The following is an 18,993-nucleotide window of genomic DNA, read 5'->3' as shown; positions in this document are numbered from 1 at the left end:
GGAATGTTTATGTTCGGATGGAGGCGGCTGGCAGTGAGCCGGATAAATAGCCTCCACGGGCCGTATCTGGCACGCGGACCGTAGTTTGGGGACCCATGTTTAATTTCCCCACGGCACACCTGACCATGTCTCACGGCACACTGGTTGAAAAACACTGTTCTAACCAACCAAGCTATCCAGTCAGGGCTGGGTGTGCTATTTATTATATAAAATGAGTAAGACATGATCCCTGACCTCAAGGATACTTAGTTGGGAAAAGCATGTAAATAAACATGGACAATTAGTGTGATGACTGCTCAGATTGCTGTGGAAAGACAGAGGGAAATACCTAGTCCAGAGAAAAGTGGGAAGTAAAAGAGGGTCACCCAGGAGGGAGGCCCTACAGCTGACTCCTGGAAGGAAGAACAAGGACTAGTCTAGTGAATGGAGTGGAGGGAGGAAGGGACACAGGGGGCAGGGTATAAATGGGAATGGCCTGAAGACACAGAGAGTGAGTCCTTTGGGCATCTGTGGGTCATTTATTGAGACTGGTTTTTAGGCTGCAGAAACAGATTCTAAGGTGCATCAGGCAGGAATTGTATGCCCTGCCAGTGAATAGAGACTTTGTCAAGGCTGTGAGAACCCACCAGTACTCACTTGCCTCCTTATTCCTGAAAAAACAAAAAGCCATACAAGAGAGGAAATTATATGCTGTTTGACTCAGCATTGAATAACAAACACATTAAATAATTATTTAACCAGAAATTATAAGATTGGAAAGATGGAAGACAGGAATGGCAACTGCCTTAATAGAAAATAGCCTGCCCTGGCTGGATAGCTCACTTGGTTGGAGCATCTTCCCGAAGCACAGAGTTTGCTGGTTCCATCTCCAGTCAAGGCACATATAGGAACAGATGGATGTTCCTGTCTGTCTGTCTCTCTCTTCCTCTTTGTCTGAAATCAGTCAATAATTCTCCCCCCAACCCCAAGCGAGAAGTGGAGGGGAGGCAGACATGTGCCAGGCCAGGATTCACCTGGCATGCCCACCAGGGAAGTTGCTTGGCTGCAATCGGAGCCATTCTAGCACCTGAGGCAGAGGCCATGGAGCCATCCTCAGCGCCTGGGTCAACTTTGCTCCAGTAGAGCCTTGGCTGAGGGAGGGAAAGAGATAGACAGAGAGGAAGGAGAGGGGGAAGGGTGGAGAAGCAGATGGCGCTTCTCCTGTGTGCCCTGGCCAGGAATCAAACCTGGGACTTCCACACGCCGGGCCAATGCTCTACCACTGAGCCAACCAGCCAGGGCCAATAATCTTTTTATTTTATAAAAAGAAAATAGCCCTATGCTATATGTAAATAGAGATTAAGTGCCAGAATAATTCAAATAGTTGAAAGTGGCTGCTTTTGGAGAATCAGGAAGGGGGAGGGTGGGAGATGGGACTGTTGTTGCACTACTGACCTTGTAATATTTAACCTTTTAATAAACTACAAGATAACTGATACCTACATTAATATAATTACAGTTTTTTTAATGTATGTGTGAACCCCTGCTTCACCATTTAATAACTGAGTAACATGGGGTTGACTTTATCCTCTCTTTGGTTTAGTTTCTTCACCTGTAAAATGGGATAATATCTCACTGAGATATTACGTGGATTAACGATTATATATAAATTGCCTAGCACTGAGTCTGGAGCTCAGTAGGAACTCAATAATCGCAGGCATTTTCATTTTTAAAACAAGATGAAAAAGAAGTGTAAGGAGCATGTTTCAGAGGCCTGGACACCGGTCTTTGATATTATATATACACACACACACACACACACACCCCTCTGGTCACTGCAACACAATCCCTTATTTAAAAAGGCATGAATACTCTATTCATAAAGAATAGAAGAGAGAGAAGTTTTAATTCTGATATCAAAAACCAAAAGCTAGTTAAATGTTTGAAACTCATGTTATTCCCATCCTTGAGAAAAAAAAACTGCAGAAATAAAAAAGACTAAATAACGTCCTTCTGTGAATTTATCTGCCTTGGAAAACGGGGATTTGCAACAACTTTGATTTGCTTGTATGTCTTTAAAAAATGGTAACCTAGGATTTAATACAGGCAACAGTAACAGATATACATAGAGGGTTTCCCTGCACCAGACGTCTAGCGACCAAGGTTCTAGCCCCTTTCTCAGGGGCTCAGATTTCACAATTGACAATCAATGGTTCAAATTTAAAAGGTCTCTAAAGCCTCGTCCCAAACTCGAATGTTCTGCGAATTCATGGAAATATGCTTTTGCCTTGTATGTGGCAGTGAACATACCATTCAGGTTTCTCTCTAGCCTTCTAAAACGGGTGCATTTCTTTAACCTGTCTCTGGTTTAAAGAATTTCCGAATCAGCAGCCCCTGGAAGCGGTGTCGTCACGCTCCCACCAATTATCAGAGGATAACCCAAGTTGTCTCCTCGGTCTCCCCCCGCCCCCCCCCCCCGAAGTAGGAACTACACCTCCCAGGATGCCACGAGGCTGGGGAGCCCACTCGGATTGGCCAAGGGTCGGTGATGCTCAGTGTTTTGGCCCAAACGGTCACATGTTTCCTTTGTTGTGAGCTGCGGCAGACTTGTGGCTCCAGGAGACTCTGGGGCTGGAAGGAACGCTGCGCCGCCAGCCGCTAAGGGACCGCGGGAGCCGCCGCTGCTGGCCCTGTTCAGCATTCGCCGAGAGGTACCCGCGGATGACAGCGCCGGGACCGGCCGAAAGGCGAGGAACCGGCCAGAGCCGGGGGCGGAGGGGCGACCGAGGTCACGACCACGGGGTGTCTGCCTGCGGAAGGGAAGCCAGCAGCGGCGGCCTCTCGGAGCCAGACCGGGGAGGGGTGGGGGTGGGGGCTCTGAGCAAAGCGCCGTTAGGGCTGCAGGGCCCCTGCCCAAAGCGAGGGGTCCGCGGGGCTTCCCTGGGAGTCTCCAGCCCCAGCTCGGTAACGACAGCCCTGGAGCGAGGGCACCCCCGCCTCCTGGCACTGCCGCCCCGGAACCGCGGCGCTGCGGACGCGCCCGGCGGGGGGCGGGTTGGCGGGGGCATGGCCGCGGCTGGGGGTAGCAGGTGCGGGTCTCCCGTCGCCTCGCGGGCGGGAGCAGCTGGCGAGCGGGGCTGCAGAGACGGGTGCCTCGTGTTGTCGATGGGCTTCGACGGGGCGCTGCTCTGCTTTTTAATCGAAGGAACGCTAGAGTGTGAAGGCCTCACGAGCCTTCTCGTCTGGTGGGGGCGACCGCTGTCTGTCGGGGAGGAGTGGCGGGGTCAAGGTGGGTCCCCAGACTACGAGCTAGAGAAGCCCCATCTAAGCGGTTGCGAAATGCGTTCGGCACTGTCACCTGACAGTTTTACCCCCGCCCCCACCCCCTTCCCGCGAGTCTTTGTTTACCGAGGATCGCTGCCGGCCCTGGCGGGGAGGCCGGGCCGGGGAGCGACAGCCCCTGGGGAGTCGTGGCGGGCGGGGTTGCGGGCGTCCCGCCGGCCGAGTCCCCGCCTAACCTCCCCACCTTCCTACCACTCCGGGACTCGGTTTCTTAATTTAGTTCCTATTGTCCCCGCCCCCCCAAGTTCTGGACATTGCGTGCGAAGACTGTTAAAGCGGTCCGTATTGGGCGCCTGCGGCGGCTTGCGGGGCGGCACCCGCGAGGCCAGTTCTGAGTGTTGATTGGCGGCTGCCTCGTCGCTAAGCGGCCGTGCCGGGCAGTCGTCCCGCCCCGCTGAAGGTGATCTGGAGGACGCGCGAGCGCGCGCGCCCTGGGCTCTCCGGCAGCTGCGGCCCGAGCGGAGCCGGCGGCGCGCGCTTCCGCGCGGAAGGAACCACGCGGGGCCCCGGTGAGCTTTGCGGCTTCTGCCGGAACCTTGGGCCAGTTCTGTGCCCGCAGGGAACCGCAGTCTCGGCCCGGAAAATTAGCCCGGTTTACGTGGTGGTGTCTTAACTGCCGGAATGGAAGGAACGAAGTCCGCTTGCGACTTTGTGAACAAAGTTTAAATAGCTAAGTAAGGACCAGTACGCCACATTTTAGGGTTCCTTTCACCCTTGAGGCGGTGACGGTGCACAGCTCGTTAGGTGGATCTTAATCACTTGCACTCTTGAACAGCTTTTTAAAGAAAATTATGTCTTAGTATTTGTAGCTACAGGCTATCTAGGGCCACTAGCTGAGGTTGATTTTTATTAGGTACGTAAAATAGATTTAAAATCTGCCTGATGTTGACCAAAATACCGAATTCTGAAAAACTAGATATCCTTTGAGGCTATCCTCCTAAAAGTTAAAAGATTCTTTTATGCCTCGTTTTAGATGAGTTGTTTTCTTTGTTTGGGGAATTATAGCTTACTCTTCTCTGTATTCATCTCCGTGGTAATTCAAAATATGCAAGGACGAATGGCGAATGTCTTGTTTTAAGGTGACTGTAATAAAACCTACAAAAACAATCCTTTTAGCCATATTGTGTTGAAGATGCAGCTTTCCTGATCTCATGAGGAGATCGTGGAAATAGAGCGCTTAGGTTTTATCAGGTTTTCTTTTCCTGTAAATCTGTAGGAATTTATCCAAAAAATGTATTTCTGTAGAATGTTGATTGAGCCACCTGGGTGAAGCAGGAATTCAATATAAACAGTTCTCATTGGTTATGCGATCAAACAAAGTGGAGATGACTACACCAGACTGAGCAGTTTCTGTGATCCCAAACTGCCTCCTCATGAGTGCATTCATGGCTTTTAAATAAGTACAATATGCAAACCTCTAAAATATTATATATGTGTACAACCACCATTCAGAAGGCTACTTATCCAGACAAAGCCTGTGACTTAGACTCTAAACAGGAAGAAGAAATAATATTCTGAGTTAGATTTTAAAAGTCATGATTTCACTCTTATGTGGGATATAAAGTAAACTCATAGTCACAGACAAAAAAGTATATTGGTTACCAGAGGGAGGGGGTAGGGAGTGGTGCAGGGTAAAGGGAGCCAAAGATATGGTAAGTAAAGGTGATTTGACATTCAGTTTTGGGAACACAATGCAATATACAAATCATGTATCACAGAAGTGTACACTTGAAAGCTATATGATCCTAATAACCAGTGTCACCCCAATAAATTTAATAAAAATAGATAAAATAAAATGAGAATGAATAGGGGCTATCAGCTTTAATTTAAACTTTTCTGGCTTTTGTCCAAGTTGCTAAAACCTTAATGTTTTCAAAAAACTTTGTTTTAACTTTCTTGTTTTCTGTTCTTTCATTAAAACCCAAAGGTCAATCCTGTATAAAATAAATACCATTTATTAAATAAGCAATTGCAGCTATTTTTGTAATACTTTCCAAGACCCTATTCTATTAAAGACAGTAGCTAAACTAACTTTTTTTAATTAAAGACTTTGTCACTGCCTAAATTCACATAAGGGGTACAGTTTTTCAGAATTTGGCACATATTAAATTCTACTAAACTAGACTTTATTCAGTGGTTCTGAAAGTTATTTTTGTAAGTAATTTGTGTCACTACTAAGGTAGATAAAAATCACTTGACTCACAAACACTTGTATACATAGAGAAGTCATCTAAAATACTGGATCTCAAACTTGTTCAAGTGGTGAAGCACCAATAGTGTCCTTGTAGATTTAATTACTTCTAATAAGAGAACCAAAAACAATTTCACTAACAAAGCATAACTATAATATATATTATAGGTCTTTCAATTTTAAAATAAAACAATACATTAAAAACCTAAAAGAAACATGTTTACAGGAAGTTAAATTCAGTCAAGTCTAGTAAGAAGCATGAATAGGCTCAGTAGGACAGCTTAATACCAGGTATGATGTCTGATGATTAACGGATTTACTTTTCTTCCTTTTGGGACTATTAGTAGCCGAAAGTTTTAAGGCAAGAGAGAAACACTCAGTGGAGAAATTCAATTTTTTGGTTCTGTGGTTTGGGAAAAGATAGTGTAATATATATATTTCAGTTATAAAACCATATGGTTTAGTCTGATATTATTTAAGCACTCCTATATGTTTCATCATCAGTTACCTCTTTCATTAATCAAAGTTATACTGTGTTAACCATTTGAGGTTCTAGTAAATAAAGGATAATCACTAGTTGCTATAATTCTAGACAAAGACACTTAAGGTTTTTGTTGGTTTTTAATGTCTTTAGTTGGTTCTTGTTGGTTCCATTAAGAAATTATTATAGAAATGGGTCTGGGCTGGTTAGCTCAGTCAATTGGAGCCTTGTGCTGAAACAGCAAGGTTGCTGGTTCAATCCCCAGTCAGGGCACATACCGGAAGCGACCAAATGCACATCTAAGAGGAACAAGTGAATGCTTCCCCTTCCCCTCCTTTCCTTTCTTTGTCTCTTTAAAATCAATCAATTAAAAACAAGAAATTAGAAGTGTAGAAAACAGCTTGCAGACTGGACATTAAATACTGCATTGTAAAAATCTGGTTCAGGAGCCATTGCTCCAATAGTAAAGGCTTAAATTGAAAATTTAAGAGTATAAATTTATAATTTTAAAAAGGGATCATTAAATATGATGGTTCAGCCTGACAAGGCGCTGGTGTAGTGGATAGAGCATCCTACTGGGACACAGAGGACCCAGGTTCAAAATTCCCAGGGTGGTGGCTTGAGCTGGGCTCATGTGGCTTGAGTGCGGGTTTACCAGCTTGAGCCTGGGGTCACTGGCTTGAGCATGGGGTCATAGACATGACCCAAGGTCGCTGGCTTGACAAGGGGTCACTTGCTCTGCTGTAGGCGACCTCACCACTCCCATCAAGACACACATGAGAAAGTAATCAATGAACAACTAGGGTGCCACAACAAAGAATTGATGCTTCTCATCTCTCTCCCTTCCTATCTGTCTGTCCCTATCTGTCCCTCTCTCTCTCCCAAAATAAACAAATAAGGTGGTTCAAATAAATAAATTAGCTTTTGAAAAACTAGAGTAAAAATATCTGAAACTTATAAAAATTTCTTGGTTTTACATAGTACTGTGTTAAATATAATTTTCTAGGTATTTTAAAATGGATTTATTATATTGCAGTTGTTTCCTTTCTTCTTTTGAGTTACTGTGTATCTTTAAAGATAAAGCTCTTCTTGGTTAGTCTTTGTATTGTTTCTGTTACACTGTTAGTCTTTGTATTGTTTCTGTTACACTGTTCTTCACTCAAGATTTTGAGAAAATAAAGGATCGTAACATGTGGCAATTCAACTGCATGTTGTAGGGACCATGTTAGTCAAAATGTTGTCAGTTTCCTTTGCTTTCTGGTATTTATTAGTCTTTAAAAGGCCCTCATTAACCTATGCCAGGGGTCCCCAAACTATGGCCTGAGGGCCACATGCGGCCCCCTGAGGCCATTTATCTGGCCCCCTCCGCACTTCTGGAAGCGGCACCTCTTTCATTGGTGGTCAGTGAGAGGAGCCTAGTTCCCATGGAAATACTGGTCAGCTTGTTAATTTAAATTTACGTGTTCTTTATTTTAAATATTGTATTTGTTCCCGTTTTGGTTTTTTACTTTAAAATAAGATATGTGCAGTGTGCATAGGGATTTGTTCATAGTTTTTTTTTATAGTCCGGCCCTCCAACAGTCTGAGGGACAGTGAACTGGCCTCCTGTGTAAAAAGTTTGGGGACCCCTGACCTATGCTATCTTTAAGGCTGATTATAACTTTCTTTGTATAGAATTCCTGCATTCTAAAGGAAAAATAAGTTTGGTTGCAGTACAGCTACACTCTATATTAGTTCAGATGGTATATATATTCTTTGGACTTTCCATACTGACCTCCTTCTATCTCTTGCCCTTACAGCCGAGTAGGTTGGTAAGTATTAGTTAAAAAAATACTAGGAAATGCCCAAGTGAATTGCCTTACCTTCTACTCTTCAAGGCAAGTGACTTTCAACCTTTTTCATTGCATGGCACACATAAACTAATTACTAAATTCTGCAACACACCAAAAAATATATTTTTGCTGATGTGACCCAAAAAAATAGTTATAATTTGATTCATTCACACCAGATAGTTATTGTTAGATTGGCTGTTGTCAGGGTTTTTTTTCCCCCTAAGGAAAAGAGGTCAGTACCCCTGACCAAATAGGTATTGCATGTTTTAAAAATTCTTGTGGCACACTGGTTGAAAGTTGCTGCCTTAAGGTATAATTCTAGAGCAGATAGTCATGAAGGAATCTATTCCAATCTGCATCTGTGTTTTCTGCTAGACCAGGGGTCGGGAACCTATGTCTTGCGAGCCAGATATGGCTCTTTTGATGGCTGCATCTGGCTCGCAGACAGATCTTTAATAAAAAAAAATAATAGCGTTAAAAATATAAAACATTCTCGGCCCTGGCCGGTTGGCTCAGTGGTAGAGCGTCGGCCTGGCGTGCAGAGGTCCCGGGTTCGATTCCTGGCCAGGGCACACAGGGGAAGCGCCCATCTGCTTCTCCACCCCCCCCCCTCCTTCCTCTTTGTCTCTCTCTTCCCCTCCCGCAGCCGCAGCCGAGGCTCCATTGGAGCAAAAATGGCCCGGGCACTGGGGATGGCTCCTCGGCCTCTGCCCCAGGCGCTAGAGTGGCTCTGGTCTCGACAGAGGGACGCCCCAGAGGGGCAGAGCATCGCCCCCTGGTGGGCGTGCCGGAGGATCCCGGTCGGGCGCATGCGGGAGTCTGTCTGTCTCTCCCCGTTTCTAGCTTCAGAAAAATACAAATATATATATATATATATATATTTTTTTTTTATATATATAAAAACATTCTCATGTATTACAATCCATTCATTTCCTACCACTCCTATTCATGGTTGTGGGTGGCTAGAGCCAATCACAGCTGTCCTCCGGAACAACAACAAATTTTTATTGGATAATGCGTAATGTACACGGGTCGTTGTATGGCTCTCATGGAATTACATTTTAAAATATGTGGCGTTCATGGCTCTCTCAGCCAAAAAGGTTCCCAACCCCTGTGCTAGACAAACACAGAGAATTTGAATCTATTTTGATCTCAATCTTGGAGATCTTGTTTGAGTCTTACCTTAGCCAATCCCACAGTCTAAAATTGGATCTGAATCCAGTATTTGCAACCTCAGTGCCAGGCAGAGAGTAGGCTTTCTATAAATGTTTCTTGAATTGACCTGAATCCCTGTTTTGGCTCAGAATCATACTGTCAATTGGGAAGAAGCACTTAGCTACTTCATAGCTGTCCTAAACTCTTAATTAGGATTAAAAATCCCCATATTTGACCAAGTTGAAATATTCTTTACCAAAAGTACACACAAATTAGACTGAATTCTGCAAGTAAAGAAAACATGCAAAGATAACATTCACCCTCACAGTCATTACATAATCAGGATATAGAGATGTGTGTTTGTGTACATTGTAGGAAAAAATCAGTACTCCATAACTTGGTCTTCAGAATTTATGAGTTCTCTTTATAGTACCTGGGCCAGAAACCGGAACCCTTTGTGTTTAAATACTATTGATATTCTGTGCACAAGTTTAAAGTGCAAGTATTTTCTCTCAAGCAGTCCTCTCCTACCCTTCCACCAAAAAAAGGAAAAAGAGTTATGCTGAATTAGTTGGTTTTATAGGTACTACATCTATATAAGGTTCAGCAAAGCAGAAGAATTATGCATTTATATATGAAAATATTAAAAATAATAGTTTGATAAGTTGGGAGATTCATATAGATAATCAACAACTATGAATTAAAAATGAGGCCCTGACTGGTTGGCTCAGTGGTAGAGCGTCGGCCTGGCGTGCAGGAGTCCAGGTTCGATTCCCAGCCAGGGCACACAGGAGAAGCGCCCATCTGCTTCTCCACCTCTCCCCCTCTCCTTCCTCTCTGTCTCTCTCTTCCCCTCCCACAGCCAAGGCTCCATTGGAGCAAAGTTGGCCCAGGCACTGAGGATGGCTCTGTGGCCTCTGCCTCAGGTGCTAGAATGGCTCTGGTTGCAACAGAGCAACGCCCCCTGGTCGGGTCCATGCGGGAGTCTGACTGCCTCCCTGTTTCCAACTTCAGAAAAATACAAAAAAAAAATTTTTTTTTCTGAAATTGATTCTATGGTTATATAATACATAGTGACTAAACTGCTTTTGGCAGTCTTGATAAACTAACTCAGAATTATTTATTGACTCCAAACTTAGATGTAGTATCAATTACCAAACATTCTTCAAATATGCAATGCAGAATTATCACAGGATATATATTTTTCTCATCTCAGTGCCACTATTAGCTTGCTGTTGATGTATTTACTCATCTTTCACTCAGGAAACTTTTCTGCAGGATAAAACTGTCAGTAAGTTGATAAGTAATGAAACTAATTTGTATGTAAAATAGCATAAATTATTATTACTTTGCTTTACGGAATTATTCAGTAATGATTTTCTATGTAAACTTCCAGATGGAAACAAATCTACTAAAAACATTTTATATAATACCAACTATATATGAAGTGATTTGTATCTGATTTATGTGTTGGTGTTCTCCATTTATTTTAGGTGTGGAAATTAAAACAACGCAAATATTTTGAGGCTTTGATCAAGCAAATGCTAAAAAGGTATTACATTTATAATATTTATAAACTATCTAAACGTTGTTTAAAAATTTAAACCATTTTACTTTCTTTAACCAAGGGTCACAAGTCAGTCAGAGTTACAGGGAACAATTCTATCCTCAGGATCATAAAGGAAGGCAGTGTGACACTCATTTTTGTTTCCAAATAAAGTATTTACTTGCTCCTTCCTCAGTCTCTCTTGGACATTTTTCTCCAGTCTTAGAAACATTAAAATAACTTACCTCCACTCATTTTTCTGGGACATAAACCAAAAACATGTCGTTTTAAATCTACTTAACAATCAGAAACTAGATCTACAACATTTAGGAGTTTGGCAGTTAAAAGTAAACCCTAGAGTACCCTTAATAAAAGGATCTTCTGTTAAGAAAAATCTTCTGTTCAGGTGCAGTGGAGCTCCTGGAATGAAGCTCCTGAAGAAGTGATAGAGAAAAAGAAAGAGTTACTCCTGACCAGGTGGTGGCGCGGTGAATAGAGCGTTGGACTGGGACGCAGAGGACCCAGGTTTGAAACCCCGAGGTCACCTGCTTGAGCACAGGCTCACCAGCTTGAGCCCAAGGTCACCAGCTTGAGCTCAGGGTCGCTGGCTCGAGCAAGGGGTTACTTGGTCTGCTGTAGCCCCCCAGTCAAGGCACATATGAGAGAGCAATCACTGAACAACTAAGGTGCCACAATGAAGAATTGATGCTTCTCATCTCTCTCCCTTCCTGTCTCTCTGTCCCTATCTGTCCTTCTTTCTGACTCTAGTTACTAGGTTTTCTAGACAAATCATGTGACTTTGGCAATTAGTCATTACGTGACAGTCTGAACACTTCCATCTACTAACTTATCTAGATATAACTTTCAGTAATTATATAATATTTTCTTGGAACAAACATATTCCTCTTATTTTGTCCAGAGAAGCCTACTTAGTTGTTTACTTTTTCCATTACTAGTTAAAATAAAAGACTTGATTTGTGTAAAATGGGGAAAAAAAGGCTAGTAAGTTACATCTGTAGGCCCAAAAGATAAACTTTGAAAGCATCTCATATTTCTAAAACCCTCCTGTGCAAATCTTACACCCACCGTCATCAATAGGAAGTTTATATTTCATGCATTGCAGAGATTGGTTAATGGGTGATTTCTCAGAAAGTCCAGAGAAAGTGAGGATGTCCAGAAAACCAAACCAAAGCTGCTAGGCAGGAAGCAGACTTAAGAAATAGTCTCTCTTGGCCTGACCTGTGGTGGCACAGTGGATAAAGCGTCGACCTGAAATGCTGAGGTCGCCGGTTCAAAACCCTGGGCTTGCCTGGTCAAGGCACATATGGGAGTTGATGCTTCCTGCTCCTCCCTCCCCCTTCTCTCTCTCTCTCTCTCTCTCTCTCATTCTCTCTCCTCTCTAAAAATTAATAAAAGTAAAAAAAAAAAAAAATAGTCTCTCTTGGCCCTGGCCGGTTGGCTCAGTGGTAGAGCATCGGCCTGGCGTGCAGGAGTCCTGGGTTCGATTCCCGGCCAGGGCACACAGGAGAGGCGCCCATCTGCTTCTCCACCCCTCCCCCTCTCCTTCTTCTCTGTCTCTCTCTTCCCCTCCCACAGCCGAGGCTCCATTGGAGCAAAGTTGGCCCGGGCGCTGAGGATGGCTCCATGGCCTCTGCCTCAGGCACTAGAAAGGCTCTGGTTGCAACAGAGCAACGCCCCAGATGGGCAGAGCATCGCCCCCTGGTGGGCATGCCGGGTGGATCCCAGTTGGGGGCATGCGGGAGTCTGTCTGACTGCCTTCCCATTTCCAACTTCAGAAAAATACAAAAAAAAAAAGAAAGAAAGAAAGAGCCTCTCTTACAAACAAAGCAGTAAACAGTATCTTGTTGCTGTTAAATACTTTATAATAGCAGGTGATTTTATATTTGTTCTAATCCAGGACTCCCAGTTTTATGTTGGGTAAAGGAAATGGAAGAACTCTTATGGTCAATAATTAAGGAACCAACTATGAGAATAAGGGGCAGAAAATTTTATAAAAAGACAGCCTAAACTCGTATAAAGTTATTTTTTTATTTTGAGAGTACATTTATTAAAGTTGGGGACAGTGAAACAAGGAAGGGGTTAGGACAAAAGAAGCAATAGGAGAGCCTAGGCAGGCTCTCTAGAAATGTTAAAAGAAAGAAACAAGCTTAGTGGAGCTGCTTTGACTCCGAAATAAAAGTCAGTGACAGCAGTGAGCCAGGGCGGGGCTGCTATTGGCTCACTGGAAAGTCAGAGAAAAGGGGGCCTTGGAGACAGGATCAGGTGCTTAGCCTGGGACAAGCAGCTGCTTGCTGCCCAGTGCTCTCCTGGTTGCAAGTTTTGTGGGGCCCCTTAGAGTTTAGGAGATGCGGGCCTCAGCGGGAAGAAGAGGCAGAAGGGGAAAGGCGTGGTGGTGCTCCTCAGGATAGCCTGCAAGCTTTAGTCGGCCTTATATAACGCTACCCCCAAATTTATCAGGGACAGTGAGATACCAGATTAACAAATACCGCACACAGTAATTAAGAGTATTGAAGATAGAGCACAGCCCTGGCCGGTTGGCTCAGTGGTAGAGCGTCGGCCTGGCATGCGGAAGTCCTGGATTCGATTCCCGGCCAGGGCACACAGGAGAAGCTCCCATCTGCTTCTCCACCCCTCCCCCTCTCCTTCCTCTCTGTCTCTCTCTTCCCCTCCCGCAGCCGAGGCTCCATTGGAGCAAAGATGGCCCGGGCGCTGGGGATGGCTCCTTGGCCTCTGCCCCAGGCACTAGAGTGGCTCTGGTCACAACAGAGCGATGCCCAGGAGGGGCAGAGCATCGCCCCCTGGTGGGCGTGCCGGGTGGATCCCAGTCCCGGTCGGGCGCATGCAGGAGTCTGTCTGACTGTCTCTCCCCTTTTCCAGCTTCAGAAAAATACAAAAAAAAAAGAAAAGAAAGAAAATAGAGCACAGAATGTCTTTTCATTTACATAAGAAAACTTGTCTCTTTTATCCAAAAGGGAGATTCTATTATAAATACTGCTGCAATGAACATAGGGTTCATATGTCTTTTCAAATTGGTATTTCGGATTTCTTCAGGTAAATACCTAGCAATGCAATTGCTGGATCATGTGATAGTTTTATTTTTAATTTTTTGAGGAACTTTATGTTGTGTTTTATTATGTTAAGCTTTCTTTATGCTACTAGAGGTAGGCATGGATATCTGTTGAAATTTTTCAGGAAGAAGCTGGGACCTTTAGAAGTGATTGTGTATGAGATTCTGAGGGCATAGGAATAGATAGGAGTTACTCTGAGTGCTCTTAAGCCAATTACAAATATGCTTTGGATCATACTATCAATTTAAGATGTGAAAAGCGAATAGAAGAAGAACCACCTTAAAAATTAAAATTTAAGAGGAAGGGGGGAAGGGAGATGTTGAGGGGAATGGGAGGGGTTACATTCCAGGCAATACTAGAATCTATGTAAACACAATAAGTTAAATAAGTTAAAAAAATAAAATAAAATTTAAGAGAATTGATAGTTATAACTCAGTGCCTCAACCCATTAGTTACCTATTCATTGTCACTTCTGAGGGAGGTTTAAAAACAAATTACTACCCTGGCCGGTTGGCTCAGTGGTAGAGCGTTGGCCTGGCATGCAGGAGTCCCGGGTTCGATTCCTGGCCGGGGCATACAAGAGAAGCGCCCATCTGCTTCTCCACCCTTCCCCCTCCTTCCTCTCTGTCTCTCTGTTCCCCTCCCGCAGCCAAGGCTCCATTGGAGCAAAGTTGGCCCGGGCGCTGAGGATGGCTCCATGGCCTCTGCCTCAGGCGCTAGAATGGCTCTGGTTGTGACAGAGCAACGCCCCAGATGGGCAGAGCATCGCCCCCTGGTGGGCATGCTGGGTGGATCCTGGTCGGGTGCATGTGGAAGTCTGTTTGACTGCCTCCCCATTTCCAACTTCAGAAAAAATTTAAAAAAAATAAAAATAAATTACTTTTATTTATAGTGGAATTTTGGAGAAAATAGAAAAAAACAAAATAAATAAACCACTTAACATTTTGGCATATGTACCTCCTTTTTTCTATCTCTGGATGGACTGCTACATTAATTTTTATATTTTCTTACCTTTTTTTTTTTTTTTTTTAGATAGGAGAGAGTAGAGAGGAAGGGCAGGAGGAGCAGGAAGCATCAATTCGTAGTAGTTGCTTCTCGTGTGTGCCTTGACTGGGCAAACTCAGGGTTTCAAACTGGCACCATCATTCCAGGTCGATGCTTTATCCACTGCTCCACCACAGGTTTAGCATATGTTTTATGATCTGCTTTTTACTATCTTTTTAATACTTTCCCATGTCATTAAATAGCCTATAATTTTTAATGTCTGCATAGATTGTATTCCATCCTGAAGATGTACTTTGGTTTAAATATTCCCCTATTTTTTTTTTCTTTTATTATTATTTTCTGAAGCTGGAAATGGGGAGAGATAGACAGACTCCCACATGCGCCCGACCGGGATCCACCTGGCACGCCCACCAGGGGCAACGCTCTGCCCACCAGGGGGCGATGCTCTGCCGCGACTAGAGCCACTCTAGCGCCTGGGGCAGAGGCCAAGGAGCCATCCCCAGCGCCGGGGCCATCTTTGCTCCAATGAAGCCTTGGCTGCGGGAGGGGAAGAGAGAGACAGAGAGGAAGGAGGGGGGGTGGAGAAGCAAATGGGCACTTCTCCTATGTGCCCTGGCCGGGAATCGAACCCGGGTCCCCCGCACGCCAGGCCAATGCTCTACCGCTGAGCCAACCGGCCAGGGCCAATATTCCCCTATTAATGGGGCATTTAAATTGTTTTAAGCATTTTTTATTAAAATAGCATTGACTATCTCTAGAGATAAATCTTTCCACATATTCTGATTATTTCCTTATGGTTGCTAGAAAGGGACTTGCTGTTAAACAATATGTATATTTTTAAAGGCCATTGATAGATAGAACTGAACTCTCTAGCAACACTCTATTAAGATAATATATACACTATGTTAGGATTCTAACTGTAGTCAGATTCTGTGTCTTACAGTATTCTGACTTAACTCTATAGTCAGTGGATGAAACCTGGTTGTGTAAAAGAGGAGACAGAAGGTTATTACATTACAAAGTACATGGTATCCGTGCAGCTTGGGAGGGCTTAAGGAGTACTATTGCAGATTACCTCTAAAGTTCTAATTGTGCAAATGCAATTTTTATTTATCAGTTGTTCTTAAAACGAAATAGTGCTCTATACCCTACGTCAGTGGTCCCCAACCTTTTTTGGGCCACGGACCGGTTTAACGTCAGAAAATATTTTCACAGACCAGCCTTTAGGGTGGGACGGATAAATGTATCATGTGACTGAGACAAGCGTCAAGATTGAGTCTTAGATGGATTTAACAGAGGGAATCTGGTCATTTTTTAAAAATAAAACATCGTTCAGACTTAAATATAAATAAAACAGAAATAATGTAAGTTATTTATTCTTTCTCTGCGACCGGTACCAAATGGCCCATGGACCAGTACCGGTCCGTGGCCCGGGGGTTGGGGACCACTGCCCTCCGTGAAATATATTATGCAGTTTTATTGTAGTGTTACATCAAAATGAAATTACATTATTTGAGTACTTTTTTTTTACTTACTGAAATGTCTTCACTTTTATTTTTTTACTTTTAGCCACATAAAGAAGATCTCTAACAGTCATTTCTCAGCGATTATATAGTCAACTGATGTAACAATGGTCTTAATATTGGGACGAAGACTAAACAGAGAGGATCTAGGGGTGCGTGATTCCCCAGCAACTAAGCGTAAAATTTTTGAAATGGACCCTAAATCACTGACAGGCCATGAGTTTTTTGACTTCTCTTCAGGATCATCCCATGCTGAAAACATACTCCAGATATTTAACGAATTCCGAGATAGCCGCTTATTCACAGATGTTATCATTTGTGTGGAAGGAAAAGAATTTCCCTGCCATCGAGCTGTTCTCTCAGCCTGTAGTAGCTACTTCAGAGCCATGTTTTGTAATGACCACAGAGAAAGCCGAGAAATGTTGGTTGAAATCAACGGTATTTTAGCTGAAGCTATGGAATGTTTTTTGCAGTATGTTTATACTGGAAAGGTAAAGATCACTACAGAGAATGTACAATATCTCTTTGAAACATCAAGCCTCTTTCAGATCAGTGTTCTCCGTGATGCATGTGCCAAGTTCTTGGAGGAGCAACTTGATCCTTGTAATTGCTTAGGAATCCAGCGCTTTGCTGATACACACTCACTCAAAACGCTTTTCACCAAATGCAAGAATTTTGCGTTACAGACTTTTGAGGATGTGTCCCAGCATGAAGAATTTCTTGAGCTTGACAAAGATGAACTTATTGATTATATCTGTAGTGATGAACTTGTTATTAGTAAAGAGGAGATGGTTTTTGAAGCTGTCATGCGTTGGGTCTATCGTGCTGTTGATCTGAGAAGACCGTTATTACATGAGCTCTTGACACATGTGAGACTCCCTCTGTTGCATCCCAACTACTTTGTTCAAACAGTTGAGGTGGACCAATTGATCCAGAATTCTCCTGAGTGTTATCAGTTGTTGCATGAAGCAAGACGGTACCACATACTTGGGAATGAAATGATGTCCCCAAGGACTAGGCCAAGAAGGTGAGAAGACTGTTTACAAATTAACTATAATATAATTAACAAAAGTCTTTGATTTTAAAGTAATTTCCATGTAGTATTGTATATGTGTTGTTTACATATAGGTTTATATAATTTAGATTTGTTTTGGATTATGTAAATCAGTAGAATGTCTCTCCCCGTGAGGACTAGATTCAACAATAACATTCTCTGTTACTGTTCTGAGCTATCAGAGGGTGTTGCAAAGGCTCTTTGCAAATGTGCACGTATCAACATATTTCTGCTAATTTCTCATAAGTTTTATAGGGTCCCAAAGCATTCCACTTTTCTTTCCAGAGAGTTTGGATATAAAGGAACTAAAGACTTTGATAGACTCTAGCAAACAACATGAAATATAGAGGTGAAGTAAGTAAGCTTATGTACATTGAGTGGATTCTCAGATGTAAAACCTAAGCTTCAGATCTTTCTTATTGCCACAGTTACTATATTTCTTTATTATTTATTTTATTATTTTTTTTACAGGGACAGAGAGAGAGTCAGAGGGAAGGATAGATAGGGACAGATAGACAGGAACGGAGAGAGATGAGAAGCATCATCCACTGCGCCACCGCCTGGTTGAGATGAGAAGCATCAATCATGAGTTTTTCATTGCAATACCTTAGTTGTTCATTGATTGCTTTCTCATATGTGCCTTGACCGCGGGCCTTCAGCAGACCAAGTAACCCCTTGCTTGAGCCAGCAATCTTGGGTCCACGCTGGTGAGCTTTTTGCTCAAACCAGATGAGCCCACACTCAAGCTGGTGACCTCGAGGTCTCGAACCTGGGTCCTCCGCGTCCCAGTCCGTCGGTCTATCCACTGCGCCACTGCCTGGTCAGGCCACAGTTACTATATTTAATGTGAATCTCAATTAAAAAATTTTTTCTGATTATAAAAATTACATCATTATACAGCATTTGGAAAATTTATGTTAAGCAGTAGGAATTCAATTAAGTATTGTACTGTTATTTGTACATTACTTCTATAAAACACATACAGATTTTTAACTCGTAAACTATAGAACAATAATCTCCATGCCTTAATAATAGAAGGAGGCCCTGGCCGGTTGGCTCAGCGGTAGAGCGTCGGCCTAGCGTGCGGAGGACCCGGGTTCGATTCCCGGCCAGGGCACACAGGAGAAGCGCCCATTTGCTTCTTCACCCCTCCGCCGCGCTTTCCTCTCTGTCTCTCTCTTCCCCTCCCGCAGCCAAGGCTCCATTGGAGCAAAGATGGCCCGGGCGCTGGGGATGGCTCCTTGGCCTCTGCCTCAGGCGCTAGAGTGGCTCTGGTCGCAATATGGCGACGCCCAGGATGGGCAGAGCATCGCCCCCTGGTGGGCAGAGCATCGCCCCTGGTGGGCGTGCCGGGTGGATCCCGGTTGGGCGCATGCGGGAGTCTGTCTGACTGTCTCTCCCCGTTTCCAGCTTCAGAAATGAAAAAAAAAAACAAAAAAAAAAAAAACAAACAAAAAAAACAATAGAAGGAAAAATATTATACAGTTCATCCCTCCCATATCTGCAAGTGAGAAACCCAACCTCAGATCAATATTTGGGAGGGGATCCCCAGAAAATTCCAAAGAGCAAAATTTGAATTTGCCACACACCAAGCACAACACTGTATCCACATGAATGTAGTGATGTGTAGGCATACCATGTTGTAGCCAGTGTGCAAATACTATACCATTTTGTATAAGGGACTTGAGCATCCATGGGTTTTGCCCATAGGGGTCCTGGAACCAATCCCACATTAATACCTAGGAATAGATATATTTGACTGAATAAGCAAGAAATGGCTATTGTGAGAAATATGA

General features: G+C 43.6%; 1 protein-coding gene across 4 annotated transcripts in view; it reads left to right on the top strand.

Annotated features, from left to right (window-relative positions):
- Window positions 1–2,558: 2,558 nt before the first annotated feature.
- The window catches only part of KLHL24 (kelch like family member 24), a 47,658-nt gene continuing 31,223 nt past the window's right edge, over window positions 2,559–18,993 (top strand). The window contains exons 1-3 of one of the 4 annotated variants that reach the window (XM_066347215.1): window positions 2,559–2,690; window positions 10,474–10,532; window positions 16,190–17,170. In XM_066347215.1, the coding sequence (XP_066203312.1) occupies window positions 16,251–17,170 (920 nt within the window). In that variant the 5' untranslated portion in view covers window positions 2,559–2,690; window positions 10,474–10,532; window positions 16,190–16,250. Of the gene's footprint in view, window positions 2,727–10,473; window positions 10,533–16,189; window positions 17,171–18,993 lie in introns of all 4 variants that reach the window. The other 3 variants (XM_066347214.1, XM_066347217.1, XM_066347216.1) reach the window with 3 other exon arrangements.

The sequence above is a fragment of the Saccopteryx leptura genome, chromosome 8, assembly GCF_036850995.1.
Source record: "Saccopteryx leptura isolate mSacLep1 chromosome 8, mSacLep1_pri_phased_curated, whole genome shotgun sequence".
Taxonomy (NCBI): domain Eukaryota; kingdom Metazoa; phylum Chordata; class Mammalia; order Chiroptera; family Emballonuridae; genus Saccopteryx; species Saccopteryx leptura.
The sequence above is the reverse complement of the archived record's forward strand: the minus strand, read 5'-3'. Positions and strand labels throughout refer to the sequence as shown.